This window comes from Akebia trifoliata, chromosome 13 (assembly GCF_017979445.1).
Source record: "Akebia trifoliata isolate Shusen 1 chromosome 13, ASM1797944v1, whole genome shotgun sequence".
Lineage (NCBI taxonomy): Eukaryota > Viridiplantae > Streptophyta > Magnoliopsida > Ranunculales > Lardizabalaceae > Akebia > Akebia trifoliata.
The window spans coordinates 24,648,875-24,664,502 of NC_141387.1; the positions used below are offsets into that span (position 1 = coordinate 24,648,875).

A 15,628-nucleotide genomic window follows, 5' to 3' on the forward strand; every position below is an offset into this window, starting at 1 on the left:
GAGAAAGAGAAATGGGATCCAAAACATTAACAGAGCTTAAAAGATTGCTCATGTGAGATAGATGATCCAATCAGGTCTAAGACTAATAAATTTCTTATCAGATTTTAGTACCCAATCTGATTCAAACCCGAGATATTAACAGACCATGTTTCTGGGGAAGAGGAGTCAACTTCTAAAACTATAGTTTTGTTTAGGGTTTTACAGGGTTGTACATGAGGCAGTGAAAAATCATCTTCAAATTAAAGGCCGGTGCAATCATCCATCTCAAAAACTAGTTTTCCAACAGAAAGCATCTTCCACAAGTTCTTGAAGGAAGAAACTGATAGCCAATAAATAAAACTATAATTCTCCTCCCCTATCTCAGCCAGCCACTTACTTAAGGATTAAGATCCCATTTCAATATACATATACATAGCAAAGTATGTATGTACCAAACAAGAAGGGCAGGTGGTCTCAAAACACAAGCGCATGCATATAACAGAAACACAACCATCATCACGAAATCTATATAGAGTTAACCATTTCACGGCATATAAATGTCATAAGGAAACCCTACCTTACTTACCTAATAAAGCAATAAAGTCAAAAATTATGTGTCCTCAAGAACATGTAAAAGACAATAACACAGGCAGCTGGCTAAATTTACCTAAAGAACATAACAGTACCACAAGAGAAAATTAAAATAAAAAACAAAAATAAAAATAAAATAAAAAACACTGCAAACTTACTATACCGCCGCCATCACTCAAATAACTCCCCACATTGCTTTTGACTGTGATATAACAACAACAAACCTCATAGCTTGTCCTCGAACTCAGAGAGTGGTGTCATCTGCTCCTTCAAACCCTTCCTCTTACGGATATCCATCACAAGTTGGTGAGCCTGAGAACCAACCTCCAACGGATCAGACGACATCATGTCCCAGTGATCAAACACACACTGAGGGAATGCCTGCCCAGAGGTTGCAGCACGGAGAGTGCCTGAGAATCCAAATGACTCAACCACAGGAAGATAGGCCTTGATGTTGTAAAGTGGTGTCCCGGGCCTTTGCATTTCTTCGAAGACGTGGCCACGCTTCTGATTCAGAACGCCATAAATGCCACCAAGAGCCTGCTCTGGCGCTTGTATCTCAACAAGATAGACAGGCTCCAAGAGTCGGGGTTTGGCAGTAATTTGGGATGCATAGATGACACGCCTAGCTGTTGGGATGACCTGTCCACCACCTCTGTGGATGGCATCAGCATGTAGAACCACGTCACAAACCTCAAAACAAATACCCCTCATGTTTTCTTCAGCCAAAGCACCTTCTTTTGATGCCCACTGGAACCCAGCCACGACAGAGTCCTTGATTTCATTCAGGTACTGAACTCCCTTACACATATCAACCACCATGTTGGGACCTGTGGTCTCCGGACCAAAACACCAGATTTTCTTTGCAAGATCCTTGTCCCACCCAAATTCTTCAGCTAAGATCTTGGAACGGATTTTAGGATCATCTCTTGGGCCAATACGGCCATCATCAATGGCTTCAGCAAGTCCTTCTTCCAAGGGTCGGGCCTCCATGTATAAACGGTTGTGTTTGTTCGGGGACTTACTCATCACAGTTCGGATGGATTTCTCCAAAACAGTCTCACGGAAAGACACGACTGGGTCAGATTTTATAATTTCAGCCCCGCCCATGAAATCATCCTGCAAATCCTTCAAGCAGATCTCAAGGTGGAGTTCCCCTGCACCAGCAATGATGTGCTCACCAGACTCCTCAATCATACACAACACCATAGGATCAGACTTGGCAAGTCGCTTAAGTCCTTCGACAAGCTTGGGAAGGTCAGAGGCAACCTTACACTGCACTGCAACTCGAACAACGGGAGAAACGGAAAACTTCATGGCTCGGATTGGATGGGCATCGACTTCCTTCTCATTTGTTAGGGTTGCATTCTTGGTGATGAACTGATCCAAACCTACCAAAGCAACAGTGTTACCACAGGGCACGTCCTCAACTGATTCTTGCTTCTTTCCCATCCAAATCACAGTTCTTTGCACACTCTTAACATACAAGTCCTTCTTCTGGCCAGGGACATAGTTTGGTCCCATGATTCTGACCTTCAAACCGGTTGAAACCTTCCCAGCAAAAACACGGCCAAAAGCAAAGAACCTACCCTTGTCAGATGCAGGAATCATTTTTGAGACATAAAGCATAAGAGGACCTTCAGGGTCACAGTTCCTAATAGCATTTGCATACATATCGTCGAGGGGACCCTCGTACAAATTCTCAACACGGTATCTTTGTGCCTTCGAAGGAGAAGGAAGGTGAAAGATCATCATCTCCAGAAGGGCAGTGCTTGCAGGGAGCCAAGTCTGCATCACACGCTTCATCAAAGCCTTTCCGATCAAATCTTTCTCATCAGATTTCATGGTAACACCAAGCTTTTGCAACATTGGCCACAGCTTGTCCTTTTGATCATTCATGCATGTGTTGATGATCTGTTTTATGGGTTCATAACAGAACTGCACAAAACCACGTTTGCAGGTAGGAGACCCAGTGTTCTTGCTGGTCCATTTCTTTGTTGCAGGGTCAAAGTAATTCTCACCCCAAAGCCTTTCCATCATCTTAGACTCATCCACTCCAAACTTGGAAGCATACATTTTAGCAAAGTTAGTCAGAGTGAAAGCCCAACCGTGCAAACCAGCAGAGAAAGCAACAGTTCCTTTCTCGGGGTAAACCTGAACATCTCCGAGAAGTGGATCTTCATATGTAGCCATAATCACATTGGCATTCTCAATGACTCTTTGAAAGGTCTGGTAAGCCTCCTCTCCATCGACTTGGAGCTCAAGGAAGCAACGGTCCATCTTGTTAACAGTCAATACAGGCCTAATCCTTTCTCCAAGGGCCTGTCGAAGGACAGTTTCGGTTTGGACACAAACACCCTCAACACAGTCCACCACCACAAGGGCACCATCAGTAATGCGGAGAGCAGCTGTAACCTCAGATGAGAAGTCAACGTGTCCAGGAGAATCAATCAGATTGATGAGATACTCATTCCCATGTCTTTCTCCCTTGAAGCTCTTTAGAGATGCGTCAGTCATCTCATAATAAAGAGAGATACCAGTAGATTTTATCGTAATGCCACGCTCGGCTTCATCTGCACGAGTATCAGTCATCCGAACATCTCCGGCAACTTCTTGAGCAATGATACCGGCCGCAGCAACAAGAGAATCAGTAAGAGTAGATTTCCCTGCAAGCACCAGAAACAGAATCAAATCAACCAAAATATTTAGAGTTTGGGAGAACATTTAATAAATATACTTGTCTAAGAAGTAACCTTTATTTTTTTTAATAACAACATTAATGCAATGTAGATATGAAAAGTGATTGAAACAAAAGATAATGATATACATAGATCAGAAATACTATTTATCGAAATGAGAAATGTCTCACATTTATATGAAAGTTAGAACTTGGAATGACAACTGATACCCGAACAGGAACCAGACCAAATTATCCTGGTTCAGGTGTTCCTTGCCAATATAAACTGGAACCATTTGAATATGATAGGTTTTGATTCTTAGTAGTATAGTATCCAAACCAAGCCAAAACCGAATAAACTCAGAACTGGATTAAATTATTAGAATGTCAAGTTCGTCCCCAGAGAATATTTTTTTCCCTTCGATTTTTTTTTTTAACAATTCATAATATAATAATCAGATAAACAAGAACCAATTATCCCAATTCCAGGTCTATCTTTTCTAGTACAACGATCATGACACGTAAGAACCAGAACCGCCTTATGCATTTCAGGACACAGAGATACTCAAATTCAGAACCAACACACCAGCATTCCTAGTTGGGACTAAGGACCATCCGTATCATGAGCTACACCGAAGGAGATCATGTAGGTTGAACCAAAACAAAGATGATAGCTGAAAAGATCAGGATAACATATCTGATCAACTACAACATGCAAGGTCTCCTACATAGGTCTCCAACAGAGGATAAAAATAGACAATCAGGCATGTATCCCAAGAACAAGATATTCTTCTCGTTCTCAGCCAAAGAAAATGCTCCTTTGCTTACAAATAAATACTATATATATACATAATTTGTTTGAAGAAAAAGGACAAGATGAAATACCAAAATACAAGCATAAGATCACTATCTAGCTTGATTCCAAGCATATAACTCTGGAATTGACTTAGAAACATGCACCGAATACATGGAATAACAATAGGAAATGAGAACAAATTTTGCTAATGAAGGAACAATGAATAAGGAGACGGTCACTAGATTCATCATCAACTCGACAAATGAAACAAAATTTAGCATAAGCAAGATTCTGCTTTCTATGGGTGCAGGTGCATAAGGACGAAAGATGGGGGTCAATGGTTATTGCTTGGCAACTTTACAGAGTTCTAGTGATTTAAGTCATGGAGATTCCCTTTCGCCATTATGTTAGATATAGGCAAGATGGCTTTTTGGACAAGTGGCATGAAACTTCATTGAAGGATTCATTGTGGGGAAAGACAATCCAATCATTCTGAAAATCAAAACTCAGTCGCTAAAGTTGTCAAATATTTGCAAGTAAAATAGGGGGCGGGGCGTAGTTCTTCCAGGATCTAGATTTCATGGGAAATAATCATCAAAGGGAACTCTTAAATCTTTTGTCGTACCAATATGCCATGGCAGGTCATCTCGACATATAAGGCATTGTATCTTGTTAGTGTTATTTTTCTCTTGTAATAAAGACATTTATATAAGTATATAAATCATCATAATTATCAACAAAAAAAAGGTGTCCAATATGGACTTCATACCATGGTCAACATGAGCAATCACAGACATATTACGAATATTATGTTTCAAATCCATAATCCTGCGAAGTTCCTCTGCGGTAAACTTCACCTGCACACATCAAACATGTACGACCATCAAAGACTACCTAGATGAAAGAAAATAATGGAGGAATACCAGACAAGTTGTACAATAATCATACCATCTTGACTGCTTTTAAATATTATCACCAAACAATACTTGGAACAGAGAAGCTCCTGCAAAATTGGAAGAAAAAAAATACATTTAGCCAATGAACTGAAATAATAACTAAATAAAATTATCCATCATCCCCCAAAGAATACTCATATTATTATTGACACTAGAAAGTATTTAGAAAATATAATACTCGTGTCAACCAAAAAAATTGACACTTAAAAGTATTAAGAAAATATGGTACTCTGTAGAATAATCTCCCCAGAAACATCTTCATATAGGCTAATTACATCACATTTGGTACCACTTAAAAACAATAACCACAATATTGTTACTAAAAAGTAGAAAACTATGACCAGAAAACACCAGTCAAATTAACTACACTGCACTTCATAACATAACTAAAATTCTACCAACTCAAATGGAAGAGGCAACATCTTAAATATTATAATGAGAGAAGGCGTAATCAAAGTGGTGTCAATAAAATTTGAATGGCCAAAAATGCCTTCACTTTTACATCTGAACTTAATAGAATCAGGGTCATTTAGGTCAAAACCAAGAAATTACAAATCACGTTGGTTAGTTTTAAAATTATAGAAATACCTTTTTTTACTTTATAATCTTCAAAAAAAAAAAAAAAAAACTTTAACCCTGAGCTCTTGAATATAAAAAAAATAAAGTACTATATGCATAAAAGAACATGATGCTAACAAGCTAAGGCTGTTGAATAAGACATCAGATATACCCCACACTGAAGAATTATTGTTGAGTGAAGTGAATTCATGGACAAAAGTACAAATCACTAGCAGACAATTCTCTTCAAAAAGAAGATATTATTTGTACCAACATGGTAAGCTTTTTACACCACTAAGAGAAGATGTATGGTACATAAAGCATGAAGCCAAAAAATAACCTATAGAGATCAAAATTACATCGTTATAGTCAGAATCAAATTCAGGGATGGAAGAAATATGGGTGAAAAAATCTTGCTGACTTGAGACAGACGAACACGCATGCTGCCCCCGACCAATAAAAGAAATTTGATTCCACATAAACTGTCAAGACCAAGCAAATGCGCTTGTGCATGTTGATTTCTTTCTAAGGCTTCCAAGAAAAAATCCATAGACAGTATAATACATAACAAGAATAGTAACACATGAGTTGATGTCTAGTATGGATACAAGGTGTTTGACACTGTGCCTAGTTTGAAGCCCAAAACGAGCACGCACACGTACAAATATCTTAATACAAAACCTGCCTAAACAATATCTTTTTTTTACAAGTAACATTTAACTATAACTTACTAGAAAGTTTTTTAAACACTTAAAAAGGGAAGAAACTACGAAAATTAAAAGAGAACCTCCCTAAACACCATAACTTGAGAAAAATAATTTTTCTATCATAAAATAGGTCACACTTAATTTCATAAATTACACCAACACTTTTTGTAAATAAATTTTATAGAAAATTACTAGAAATAAAAAACTAGTGCCACCTTTATATCTAAGATGCATTTTAGGGTGTTTATGCATGCCAATACATGTCAATCGAAGGGTAGAACAAGAGTCTGACGGGAGGTGGACCACATATATCATATGGAATCATTGAATACTCCATGGACATCTTTAACTCATTCTCTCTCTAAGAACAAATTTAAAAAAAAAAAACATTCGACTCTCTCCCTCTCAGAGGAGAAATCAAAACAAAACATTCAATTCTCGGTTGTATCATCTCGGAATGTTCAGAAATCAATAGATCTTGGCCAATACATTCCAAGACAACACATAATTTTGAACCTTGATTAGAACAGTCATTACACGGCCGCAAATCTCATCTACAATGATAAAGTTGTCCAAGACAATCAATTAAAAATAACTAGATCCAGATCTATTAAGAGAAACCCTAAATTGAATCTCCAATCCCTCCAACCTCGAGTCTTCTAAGCAGAAAATAGATTAAGATAGCAAACAGACAACAGTATCTACAAACCAGAAAAAAAAAAATCAAAATATCAAAAAATCAAAAATTAAAAATCTTTAACAAACAACTACTAGCAACATATGAATAAAAATTCAAAAGTAAATAAATAGAGAAAAAAATATAAATCATTAAAACGAAGTTATAGGAAGAGATGAGAAGAAAAAAAATTAACAAAACATAACAGATCTACAATTTCAAATAATGAATAAAACCAATAATTTTCATTTACAGATGCCAAAAATACATATCAAATCATCAATCAAATAAGAAAATAACAGCGGAAAATGAATTACTTGCGCAAATCAAAAAATGGAAGAAATTGAGAAACTGAGAAAACGGGAAGAAATTCGAAGGATCGATCAATCAATCGAGAGAGAGAGATAGAGAGAGAAAGTTTACCTAAGAAAAGCAAACTCAAGCGAAGCAGAAATCTCTCAGTCGCCTACTCGACAAATGAGAGCCACAGCGATAGAGGGAAAGAGATGATAGAATGGAAGAATAAGTTTGCGAAACCCTAATATGCTAGTCTCCACCGTATATCCACCGTTTGATCCCAGTTGAAGACTATTAACCGTGGATTCTCTTGTGTGCTCTATAAAAAAAACAAGGGTGATTTAAAGTTGCCCCCTGTATTTTGATGATTATTAGAGATGCCCCTGCGTTTATAAACTGGTGACTTGCCTCCCTTGAACTTGGTCATAATAAAGACTAATGTAAAAAAGAGCCGGCCCATCACCTTCCACCTCTTCGGGTAACTGTCATCTACAACCTTGACTTCAAAGTTGTGTTGCAACAAACTAGCAATGGATCTAAGCCCTAAGTCATTTAGAATATCACTAACGTCCATAGACATCAATTCCTAACGAAAGCTACTTAAATGGTCTGTTTGGAAAAGCTGTATGCAAAGTTGCTGATACTGAATTAAGTTGCTGACGCTGAGAGAAAGTTGCTGTTGCTGTTGCTGAAGCAACTTGCTGAATTAAGTATATTGTTTGGGAACATGCTGTCTAATTGTGCTGTTAAGATGTTAAACTGTTTGGTAACCTGCTGTCTAAAAATTGCTGGATGAAATTAAAAATAATATTAAAAAAATATATTAATTTTCTAATATAAGTAATAATATGTTAACCATAAATATAAACATAGGATTTAATATTAAAAAATAAAAATAAAAATTCAATTTCATTTTTTCTGTACTAACATATTTAATGTCTATCAAATAAATAATAAATAATTAAATACAATTTTACATCATGTATATATGGCATTATAAATTTGTTGAGCAATCTCATCTCGTATAATATTCATGTCAGCAATCAATTCATCATCAACTTCATTTGGTGTCGTATTAGATGCGCCTCCTCTATCAATGTCAACATTTTCATCTTCATATTGTGTAAACCAACTATCAGTAACTGATTGTTGTCGGATAAAATTATGTAAGCCACGCATACGCATACAATACGTATCTGAGTCACAAAAGAATATGAAGCCATCCGTTTCAAAATCGGGAATCGTTTCTTCAGTACACCGAAACAACACTCAATAACGTTTCTACACGAAGAGTGATAATAATTGAACCATTCCTCCTTTGTTCTTGGCCCATTTCCTCTACGAAAATCATGAATGTGATACCATGTATTACGATATGGTGCAAGATATCCTCGCATATTTTGGTAACCCGCATCAACCATGTAATATTTTCCTAAGACAATAAAGATATTTTTTAAATAAATTTAAATTACCTTAATGGACATAAAAAAATATTAAAAATAAGAAAATAAAATAACATTTCATTACCAGTAGGAGGATGTGGGAAATTCAAACTCGGATCGCTAAGCGCAGATTGAAAGACTCGCCAATCGTGTGCTGAACCTTCCCATCCAGCCAAAATAAAAGTGAACTGCATGTCAAATGAACAAATAGTCAAGACATTTTGTGTACATTCGGTCTTTCTTCCTGATCGAAATGGTATTTGTTTGTCAAATGGTATAACTGCAGGTATATGAGTCCCGTCAATTGCACCAACGCAATCCTATTTCATTTAAAAATAAGCATTAAACAATTATTATATTATTAATTATATTAATTCAAATATTAAATAATTAATTACCTTAAACCATGGAAAATATCGTCGATCTGCTAATATTTTTGGTGGTGTGACGCTCAAGTCAGGTGCTTTTATTAAGTCATGGGCAAAACTATATAATGCTTGCAATACGTGATGAAAATATCGACTTATCGTTTCACCAGAATGTTGGAATCTATCCTGATTATTTCTATTCCTAACATTATGCCCAACTGTATATAAAAAAATTGCAATTTGTTCTTCAACTCTAACCGTTCTACTATCTTAAAGTAATCCTCTGTCTCTCATAAAATAACATAATCTATTAAAGACATACTTATCCATACGAAAATTGTCATAACAAGGCACTGGGTTGTCTGAATCAAGTATTTCTCTGACATATGAATCACCAGAAAGTAGTGAAGTTCGACATGGTTGCTTCATGCGTCGATTCCTTGTACGGTAATAATGCCACAGTAAAATAAAGAAGAAAATCTTCTTCTTTGTACTATCATCCATCTGTTATTGAATATATGCAAATCACATGATTATAAACATATAACAATTCATAATCATCAAATCATATAGAGTTTAAATAAAAAATAAAAAATAAAAAATTTAAACACAAACATTCCTACCAACCATAATGTAAAATCATTAAGTAAAAAATGAATTTAAGAATTTAATAATCTAAAATAATGTCTTCTAACAATTATGATAATAAAAAATAATAATTAATATCACTATTTTATTATAGCATTTAATAGAATTTGTAATTATAAATCTACTCTATCATCATAAGATTGTCCATCATGAGATTCCATGAGCCTCTTCAAACTTCATTTTAATCCACTCTGATGCAGACGTACGGTCAATATCCATCAATCCAACAAAAATCTCTCTACTAGAAGACTCTTTAAACAATTTGTCAACTAAAAACATCCATACTGGTCCACATCGATCCATGTCATGGAAAATACTCAACAAGTTGATGCATAAGATAATAGAAGTGTCTTTCTTTACGTTCTGCGTCATTTCTTATTTTTTCAAATCCGCTTCTATACTATCAGCCATCACACAAAGCATTCTATGAACTTCAACATCGCCTATTTTTGCATTCCTTTTCGCTTTCACACTTGTGGTAGAAGAGGGGTCAAACTCACTCGATCTCTTATGATGTCTTTTAGGCATCTCTTCAACAGATTTTTCAGCTTGATCAATTGAAGTATTTGGTGTTGACCCTTCATTCACATTATCAATATCTGCATCCAAATCATCGAGAGAAACACGATATCTTGCATGATTGAAGAAGACGTCTCGTTTGGGGTCATACAATATTTTCCAGTTGCAACAGTCCCACCAAATATTTGGTCTAATTCATCTTCGTACTCTAATGCCTTATATCGAAATTGATTGGAATGTTTATTTAACTGAAAAAAGATATAAAACATAATCAGAAAAAAAAATTAACTAACTCATTTAATTTCAATTATTATATGAAAAAAAAAATTACCAAAACATATGACTTCCATTGTTCATCAGTTGCTTCAAAGGATCCCGTATTCACATCCCATCCTAATCCAGATTTCATCCTAAGATTCTTCCATGCTTTCCATCTATCCTTCACGTAATCCCAACGATGCTTGTATTGAACTTTGGTGTAAGATTTTTTTGACTTTTCTTCAAATATAGTTATAAAATAATCATGTCCTTTTGAAGTTAAACCCCCTCCTCCTTTACCATACTTTTGAACTACTTCAACATAACATTCCACCCAAATTTTATGTATTGCTGAATCCCAATATGCCTTTACTGCTGGTTGACTAGACATTATCTTGATAAAAACTACAAAAGTAAAATTTAAATTAAAAAAAAAATAAGAAAAAAATAATAATAAATTAATCCACACACAAATTTGTCTATGCATCAACCTGACTAAGTTCTTTTTCAACTTACTTGTAGACATGTCACCAAGCATTCTAATTAAAAAACTATTGTAACTCAAATATAAAATGAGTTTGCATTTTGTAGGATAGGACTTTGAATTTTCATTGACATATGGAAATTGGATTAAAATATAATTATTATTTGGATTAAAGGCTTAAAATTCTGTTAAATAATTTAATATTTATGTCCACTTACAATATCAAATATGGACAAAAGATGTATCTTTTAGCTTCTTTGCAAGTTTTTGTATTGTTGTGTCAATTTTCTTTATTTATTATTAAGGTTTGCCTTTAATTACAATCTCAATAGAATAAAATATTATAGCACTCATTCAAACAATTTCAATAGTTTTTACAATTAAAAAAAAAAGGTTCATATATAATCTTAAAACTAAAACAAAAGAATCTAAGAAAAAAAATGAGATTTTCTATTGGCACCCTAACTTTTACTTATTCTCAATCATTCACCCTTTTTTTTTATTACTAAGGTTTACCTCTAATTACAATCTTAATAGAATAAAATATTATAGTATCATTCAAATAATTTCAATAGTTTTTTACAATTAAAAAAAAATTTCATATAAATCTTATACCTAAAACAAAAGAATCTAAAAAAAAAAATGAGAGTTTCTATTGGCACCTCAACTTTTACTTATTCTCAACCATTCCCCTATTTTCTTTATTTATTACTAAGATTTGCCTCTAATTATAATTTTAACATAATAAAATATTATAGCACTCAATCAAACAATTTCAATAGTATTTTACAATTAAAAAAAAAGGTTAATAAAAAATATTAAATCTAAAACAAAAGAATCTAAGAAAAAATAAATTGACATAATATTAAATCTAAATGCACACCAATTCACATTATCACTACTAAATTCCATCACTATCCCCAAATCTATAGGAAAATGACAGAACCATCAAATTGGATAAGAAAATAACAAATAGTGAAATACGTTTTGACTTGTTGATTATTTGGATGAGCTTCAATCATTGTTTATTTCCCATTATAATTGGACTCTACTCAATAACGTTTTTTAAAATTTTAAAAGATAATATTTATTTAATCCCTTTAAAAATATTTCAATGTATCTTATTTTACATTTTTTTATTTAAAAAAAAAAAAGAAAAAAAAAATGTAGGAAACGAGTATCTCAAATTGCTGCTTTATCTCTATTTGTTGTCAAGCCAGTGAAGAATCTCTAGAAAAGTAAAAGGATTTTTAAGTAAAATAAAAGCAAAAATTACTTACCTTTTAAAATCATGAACTCAAATTATCAAAATTAACATTTCAAATTGTTGATCTCGGTGTTTCATGTTGAAACGTTGGGATTGATGAATGTTCAATATCAATGATTAGAAAAAAGTTGGTGTAGTGTTAACCAAAAAGTTGGTGTGGCAATATAACTTTATTTGTTAAGTTTGTTTCTAACCCACAAGTTTTCTGTGGCTGTGGGAGAACATTGCTGTCTTTAGTGATTGCAAGAGTTCGATTGATTCAAAGAGGTATGTGGGTGAGTTCTGTGGGTGCTGTCAAGAGCCCAAACGCAAGTTGAATGCGATGAAGGTGGGTTCCATGGGTGAGTCGTGAGTGAGAGAGGGTTTGAGAGAGTTGGCCATTAATGGATGGTTGAGGTGCTGCTGTGTAACTAAGTAATTATTTGGTGTTGAGAGAGTTGGCCATTAATGGATGGCTGTGATGAAGGTTTGTGAGTGATGGGTGAGAAGACAAAGATGTTTGTGCCTTAATGGTAAACGTGAGTGAATGAGGGAGATGAAGGTGTTGGGACGAAGAGAATGAGGGTGAGTTTGGGTTCGATTGAACTATTGGAGAAGATGACAATGGTGTTGAGGCTGAAGATTTGTAGGTGAGTGAGCATTGAAATCGATTGATGAATGGATGTAAATTTCTGTTTTACTCTTCTTTCTCTTTTTTTTTTTTTTTCCTCTTTTACTTCTAGAATCTCTGAAAATTTTCAATTGAGCTCTTGGAGAAGATGACGATGGATTGCTTAAAACACAAAAATTGAAAAAAAAAAAAAAAAGTTGCTTACCTGTGTGAGTTGCAGAGATGAATTCCTGATTGTTAAATCAGAGAGAGAGAGAGAGAGAGAGATGACGCCAAGTAAGTTGTTCACTCTATTTTTGCGGAACCGATTGATTTTGCGGAGCCTCCGTGAAGTGATGGTAGTCGATAGAATCGGCTGGTTTTAACGAAAGAGTCGGCAGTTTAAAAGAGGTTCAATCCATTCCAAACACTGAGGTTTCAAAAAACCGGGCGTGTTCGGATGAATTTAACCGGCCCACGGCTCTTCCAAACAAACCATTAATACACCACGATATTGGGACTTGTGGCTAAATACTCCAAAACTTTTGGGCATTAACTTAATAGGTTAGTTAGTAAAATCTTGCTCTAATTGCCTGCAATGTAGGGCTGCAACTTGGGCAGACTAACCTGAACTAAACCTGATTGATAGGCGAGCCTGGGTTGGGTTATATATATGGAAATCTAGTTGAGCCTGGGCTAGGAAATCTCAACCTGAATTCAATTTGGGTTGAGGCTTCAAGAAATCCAACTCAACTTGAACCCGATGCTATATATTGAGATATAAATATTTTTAATTTTAAAAATATATATATATATATTAGTTTTCTCTTCTTAAATATATTTGTAAATTTAAGAAAAAATTTATAATATAAAAATTAAGGGATTTGGATGTTGTGTGCATATTTATTTACTAGAGATTTTATTTTTTATATTATATTTATTTTTTAAAATATAAAATAAAACTTATGTTTTGATCAAAATGAAATTAGACTTACTCAATAAGTTCAACCCGTCCAAAATTACCTCATTTTGGCTAACTCGATTTTAGAAGCTCAATCTCAAGTTGAGCTTGGGTTAATGAGCTTTAACCCGATGATTGGATTGAGGGTTATACAACTTGGACTGAGTCTGGGTCGACCCTCCAACGTACCCAAGTTGCAATCCTACTACAATGTTTTTAAAATTTGAGTCGATGATCGAACCGAAATTTTGCTTAATTGATCGGATTGAGGTCCAATCGAGCTCTAGTTTAGCCATACTAATCTCTCTCTCTCATTATGAGGCCCTAAAGAAAGCCAAACAATGTGCCAAATATTTTTCAAAATAATGGTTAGAAGTTTTGGAATAGGCCGATTTTTTGTAAGGTTGATCTCTATGGTGAAAAGATCATCCTCACCAAAAATTAGCTCATTCCAAAACTTCTAACCCTAGTTTACAAGTTGAAACATTGTGTACCGTCTAATTTTTGTAAACTATTTTTTATAGGGATAGAAGTTTCGGAATGGATTGATTTTGGGTAAGGATGATCTTTTCATCATAGAGATCATCCTCACAAAAAATTAGCCCATTCTAAAACTTCTAACCCATACATTGAAAAAACGTTTGACACAATGGTTGACTTTCTTTAAGGCCTCCAAACACCACCCATATATATATATATATATGGGTCCCGTTCAGCAACAAACATTTTTCAAAACATGGGTTAGAGGTTTTGGAATGGGCTGATTTTTGGTGAGGATGATCTCTACGGTGAGGAGATCATCCTCACCAAAAATCAGTCCATTCCAAAACTTCTGGCCCCAGTTTACAAGTTGAAAAATTGTGGACCGTCCATTTTTTATAAACCATTTTTTATGGGGTTAGAAGTTTTGGAATGGGCTGATTTTTTGTGATGATGATCTCATCACCGTAGAGATCATCCTCACCAAAAATCAGCCCATTCTAAAACTTCTAACCCATGTGTTTGAAAAATGTTTTGCCAAAATGTTTGGTGCTGAACATTTCCCTATATATATATATAGGGAGCGGTTCGGCAGCCCTAAAGTTTGCCAAGTTTGGTGCCAAACATTTTTTGTAAATCTTTTTTGATGGGGTTAGAAGTTTTGGAATATGCTGATTTTTTGTGAGAATGATCTCTACGATAAAGAGATCATCCTCACAAAAAATCAGCTCATTTTGAAACTTCTAAGCCTAGTTTACAAGTTGAAGAATCGTGGACCGTCCAATTTTTGTAAATCACTTTTGATGGGGTTAGAAGTTTTGGAATAGGCTGATTTTTAGTGAGGATGATCTCATCATAGAGATCATTCTAAAAAAAAAAAAATTCATCTCATTCCAAAGCTTCTAACCCATATTTTGAAAAATGTTTAGCACCAAACTTGACAAACTTTAGGGTTGCTGAACCATCTCCATATATATATATATATATATATATATATATATATGGGTAGCGTTCAAGGGCAAACTTTTTAGCAAACTTTTTGGCAAAACATTTTTCAAAACATGGGTTAGAGGTTTTGGAATGGGCTGATTTTTGGTGAGGATGATCTCTACGGTGAGTAGATCATCCTCACCAAAAATCAGCTCATTCCAAAACTTCTAACCCATGTTTACCAGTTGAAAAATTGTGGACCGTCCATTTTTTGTAAACTGCTTTTGATGGGGTTAGAAGTTTTGGAATGGGCTGATTTTTGGTGATGATGATCTCCTCACCATAGAGATCATCCTCACCAAAAATCAGCCCATTCCAAAACCTCTAACTCATGTTTTGAAAAATGTTTTGCCAAAAAGTTTGCTAAAAAGTTGGCCATTGAACG

The 15,628-nt window shown here is 34.7% G+C and overlaps 1 protein-coding gene and 1 long non-coding RNA gene across 3 annotated transcripts; both read right to left on the bottom strand.

Moving 5' to 3' along the window:
- Nucleotides 1–495: 495 nt before the first annotated feature.
- LOC147388105 (elongation factor 2) lies at nucleotides 496–7,479 on the bottom strand. Its single transcript, XM_086420090.1, has 4 exons — nucleotides 7,364–7,479; nucleotides 4,992–5,046; nucleotides 4,813–4,900; nucleotides 496–3,236 (listed from the first exon to the last, which is right to left on the bottom strand). Exons 2-4 carry the CDS (start codon nucleotides 4,992–4,994, stop codon nucleotides 796–798), a joined length of 2,532 nt encoding a protein of 843 aa, XP_086276216.1. The 5' UTR covers nucleotides 4,995–5,046; nucleotides 7,364–7,479; the 3' UTR covers nucleotides 496–795.
- Nucleotides 7,480–8,550: 1,071 nt separating this feature from the next.
- On the bottom strand, nucleotides 8,551–13,310 carry LOC147388106 (uncharacterized). Of its 2 annotated transcripts, none has more exons than XR_015171374.1 (3): nucleotides 13,039–13,310; nucleotides 8,765–8,999; nucleotides 8,551–8,669 (listed from the first exon to the last, which is right to left on the bottom strand). It is a non-coding gene; the product is annotated as an uncharacterized LOC147388106 (long non-coding RNA). The 2 variants fall into 2 exon arrangements; XR_015171373.1 differs by lacking the exon at nucleotides 13,039–13,310 and adding an exon at nucleotides 9,078–9,323.
- Nucleotides 13,311–15,628: the final 2,318 nt, after the last annotated feature.

Excerpts from the sequence above, each read along its gene's own strand:
- LOC147388105 (XM_086420090.1), bottom strand. Across the intron at positions 3,237-4,812 it reads GATTGCTCATGTTGACCATG|GGAAATCTACTCTTACTGAT; the intron begins GTATGAAGTCCA and ends TGGTGCTTGCAG.